The sequence below is a fragment of the Arvicanthis niloticus genome, chromosome 20, assembly GCF_011762505.2.
Source record: "Arvicanthis niloticus isolate mArvNil1 chromosome 20, mArvNil1.pat.X, whole genome shotgun sequence".
In the NCBI taxonomy this organism is placed as follows: Eukaryota; Metazoa; Chordata; class Mammalia; order Rodentia; family Muridae; genus Arvicanthis; species Arvicanthis niloticus.
This window is the reverse complement of record NC_047677.1, coordinates 50,616,412-50,620,412: the sequence shown is the minus strand read 5'-3', so window position 1 is coordinate 50,620,412 and position 4,001 is coordinate 50,616,412. Positions and strand designations below refer to the sequence as shown.

At 49.4% G+C, this 4,001-nt stretch overlaps 2 protein-coding genes across 2 annotated transcripts in view; both read left to right on the top strand.

Moving 5' to 3' along the window:
- LOC117724232 (H-2 class I histocompatibility antigen, L-D alpha chain-like) overlaps positions 1 to 2,739 on the top strand; it is a 2,914-nt gene extending 175 nt beyond the window's left edge. Inside the window, exons 2-5 of the mRNA XM_076917197.1 lie at positions 163 to 438; positions 2,004 to 2,279; positions 2,407 to 2,523; positions 2,702 to 2,739. Of these exons, the coding sequence (XP_076773312.1) occupies positions 163 to 438; positions 2,004 to 2,279; positions 2,407 to 2,523; positions 2,702 to 2,739 (707 nt within the window). The remainder of the gene's footprint in view (positions 1 to 162; positions 439 to 2,003; positions 2,280 to 2,406; positions 2,524 to 2,701) is intronic.
- Positions 1 to 3,447, top strand: part of LOC117724198 (H-2 class I histocompatibility antigen, L-D alpha chain-like) — a 42,045-nt gene extending 38,598 nt beyond the window's left edge. The window contains 1 exon segment of the mRNA XM_076916842.1: positions 3,132 to 3,447. Within this exon segment, the coding sequence (XP_076772957.1) occupies positions 3,132 to 3,136 (5 nt within the window). The 3' untranslated portion in view covers positions 3,137 to 3,447.
- Positions 3,448 to 4,001: the final 554 nt, after the last annotated feature.

The window sequence follows — 4,001 nt, the reverse complement described above, 5'->3', positions numbered from 1 at the left end:
ACACAAGGGCCGGAGACGTCCCTGGTCTTAAGTCTGAGGTTTGGGAACAGAAAAGACTGGGAAACAGTTTCCATTCAGTTTGTAGGAATCCGCGGGTGGGTGGGTCTGGACGAGTGGGCGGGGCCGGGACAGGTGGGCGGGGCTGACCGCGGGGTTCCACAGGCTCTTACACCATCCAGTGGATGTATGGCTGTGAAGTCGGGTCGGACGGGAGCCTCCTCCGTGGGTACTGGCAGTCCGCCTACGATGGCCGCGATTACATCGCCCTGAACGAAGACCTGAAAACATGGAAGGCAGCAGACTTGGAGGCGCAGATCACCCGAAGCCAGTGGGAGCAGGATGGTGAAGCAGAGATACAGAGGGCCTACCTGGAGGGCGACTGCGTGGAGTGGCTCCTCAGATACCTGGAGTGCGGGAAGGAGACACTGCTGCGCACAGGTGCAGGGCCGCGGGCAGCTCCTCCCTCTGCCCTCGGGCTGGAGCTCAGTCCTGGGGAAGAAGAAACCCTCAGCTGGGGTGATGCCCCTGTCTCAGAGGGGAAAGAGTGTCCCTGGGTCTCCTGGTCTTCATCACAATAACTGCACTGACTCTCCCAGGGCTCAGCCTTCTCCCTGCACAGTTCCCAGTCTGTCTCAGGAGGGAAGGAGAGAATTTCCTGACATAATAACAGCAGCTTCTCCCTGCTGTCAGCCATGGCCCCTCTCAGGCCAGGTTCTCTACCCACACCCACTGTCTGTGGACACTGACTCCTGTCATACTGAGTGTGTTAGCCCTTACACTTCAGGACCTGAAGTGTCCTTTTCCTGATAAGAGACATGGACTCCCCTACACAAGGCTGGTTCCCCAAGTTTCTAAAACTTTTCAAGGAATACATAGAATACAGTCTCGCATATCCCTCCCTGTCTGTGGGGTTTGCATCCCTTCGACAACCCAATTCTATCTATTCCTACAGTGGTGAATGGTCACAGGAGCCCTTATGGGAGGAATATAAACTGTGAAATCTCTCTCTCTCTCTCTCTCTCTCTCTCTCTCTCTCTCTCTCTCTCTCTCTCTCTCTCTCTCATTTCTTACCTTTTTTTTTTCTTTGTTGTTTTTTGTTCTGGTCAATTTTTGTCTGCACTGGAGTGATCCTGCTTCTCCAGGCCCTTGTATTATCATTTGTATTAGTCTCCACACACTGGATGGTTACATAAGTTAATTCTGGGTTCCCACTAAGGGAGAGGTTCTTATGAACTAAGACTGTTTCCTGTCAGAGAAGAGAGAAGCCAGAACATCCAGAGGCCTCCTGCTCTTCCTCTGCCCCCACAAGTTACAGTACTTTCGCTAGTGAATCAGAAATTGGACTCTGTGAGAGACAGGGTCTTTTGCAATCCAGGGATTGAGGGAGAGGGAAGATGCACACACCCTCTGAGCCCACTGTGTTCCAGTGAGTGCTGCACTGGGGTCCATAGCACACTCCTGAAATCATATGTAATAGAGTTGTCCTTTGTCACCCCAGAGGCAGGGGCTGGGAGTCATTTTCCCGGCCTGATTGTCAGAGGTTTGCCCCATTTCTGCTACACACTTCCTGATGGCTGTTCACTAGGACTGACAGTTATGCTGGTCAGCAAGATGACCACAGTGGCTGAGCCTCGGTAGTGACACCCTTCCAGTAGCATATGGCCCTAATTTCTAATTTAGATATGAACTCAAACACATATTAAGTTACTCATTTTTCATTCTATCTTTCATTCTTTGAATACCTGTCTCTTGCTATAAAACATTACATAAGGAAGACCATGTTGACCCACTGGCTCATGTGGATCCCTCTTAGTTTCTGAAGGACCCAGGAAAATGTGCAGTTCTGCGCTGAGGGAACCAGCTCTACCTACTGGTCACTAGTGCAATGAAAGTTGAAGTGTTCAAACAGACACATAGTCCAGTGTCATCACTGATTTTACTGTGCCTAGTGTAGATTTCAGTTTGCCTTGTTAATTGTAGAATTTCTTAAATCTTTCAAACAGATCCCCCAAAAGCATGTGTAGCCCATCACCACAGACAAGAAGGTGATGTCACCTTGAGGTGCTGGGCCATTGGCTTCTACCCTGCTGACATCACCCTGACCTGGCAGTTGAATGGGGAGGACCTGACCCAGGACATGGAGCTTGTAGAGACCAGGCCTTCAGGGGATGGAACCTTCCAGAAGTGGGCATCTGTGGTGGTGCCTCTTGGGAAGGAGCAGAATTACACATGCCATGTGTACCATGAGGGGCTGCCTGAGCCCCTCACCCTGAGATGGGGTAAGGAGGGTATGAGTACAAAGCTGGAGTCAGGGAAAGCTGAAAACTTCTGCAGACCCTGAGGAGGTCAGGGATGAGAGCTGGGGTCATGACCCTCACCTTCATTTCCTGTACCTGTCCTTCCCAGAGCCTCCTCCATCCACCGACTTTAACATGGTGATCATTGCTGTTCTGGTTGTCCTTGGAGCTGTGGCCATCATTGGAGCTGTGGTGGCTTTTGTGATAAAGAGGAGGAGAAACACAGGTAGGAAAAGGCAGGGTCTGAGTTTTCTCTCAGCCACCTTTATAAGTGTGCTCTGCTCATTATGGGAGACACATCTATACCCCGCATTGCTGCTGTCTCCAACTGGGTCTGCTGTCAATCCTGGAAACTTTCTAGTGTCAAGATCTTCCTTGAACTCTCACAGCTTGTCTTCTCACAGGTGGAAAAGGAGGAAACTATGCTCCAGCTCCACGTTAGTGTGGGTCACAGGGTTGTACTGAGGCCATTGGAGTGAAGCTGGGGATATTAGGGAGCTCAGGGAATCTATAATAGCTCCTCCAGGGAAATCTTCTAGGGTCCTCAGTTGTACCTTGATATGAATACATACATGTATATATACACATATATTCATATACATGAACATAAACATATACATAAACATATACATTTGTTTTGTTTTTCCCTAGGCAGGGACAGCTCCCAGAGCTCTGATATGTCTCTTCCAGATTGTAAAGTTGACACTCTGGGGCCTGCTTTTGGAGGGGCAATGTGGACATGATTGGGTTTCAGGGACTTCCAGAATCCCCTGAGAGTGGTGAGTTGTTGGAATGTTGTCTTCATAATGATTGTTCATGACTCTTGATCTCTAGCATGAAGACAGCAGCCTGGAGTGGACTGAGTGACAGCCATTGTGTTCAGGTCTCTCCTGTGACATCCAGAGCCTTCAATTTTTCTTTAGACAACAGTGTCTGATGTTCCCTGTGATCCTGTGGACTCATCACTAAGAACTGTGGAGTCCAGTCTGTCCTTTTATACCAGGACCCTGTCCCTGCACTGCCTGTGTTCCCTTCCTCAGCAACGTTCCTGGTCTAGGGGGCATCTGCATCCTGTCAGCTCCATGCTGCCCTGAGCTGCAGCTCCTCACTTCCACACTGAGAATAAGAAACTGAGTGTGAACTGGATTGTTCACATTCTAGAACTGAGGGCTGATTGTTTGTTAATTTAATGGGTTGAGAATACTTGGACTTTTTTGAAGAAATAAATGACAGATGGAGAACCTTCCAGAATCTGTCACTGTGCTGTGTGTATCTGGTGGGACTGGATGAGGCTGTGGGACCTGAGTTTGAACAGGGCTGTGTCCAGGTGGGCTCCGGGTGTTATTATCTCTGAAGGGGTCACTCCTGGGCTGTGTCACCTCTGGTCTCTGCTCTCTCCATCACTATGAAGCACATTCTGAGAGTCTGTGGTCACAAGGACACAGGAAAGGTCTGAGCCTTGACCTGTCTCCAGGATTATGATCTCCCAGGACTAAATGTCAGAGACACAACTCGTGATTCTTTTTAAACTGCTGGGTGCACAAATAAGTCACACTACATTTCATCTCACCCACTTGATTTAGCTACCAGTGATGCAGCTGTGTAACTGCCCTGGGCGTTCCCTGTAGCCAAGCTACTGTTGTGATTTCTGCTTTTCCTTCTTTGCACTGTGTTTTCCAGGGATCTCAGGTGTCTGGTGTGGTC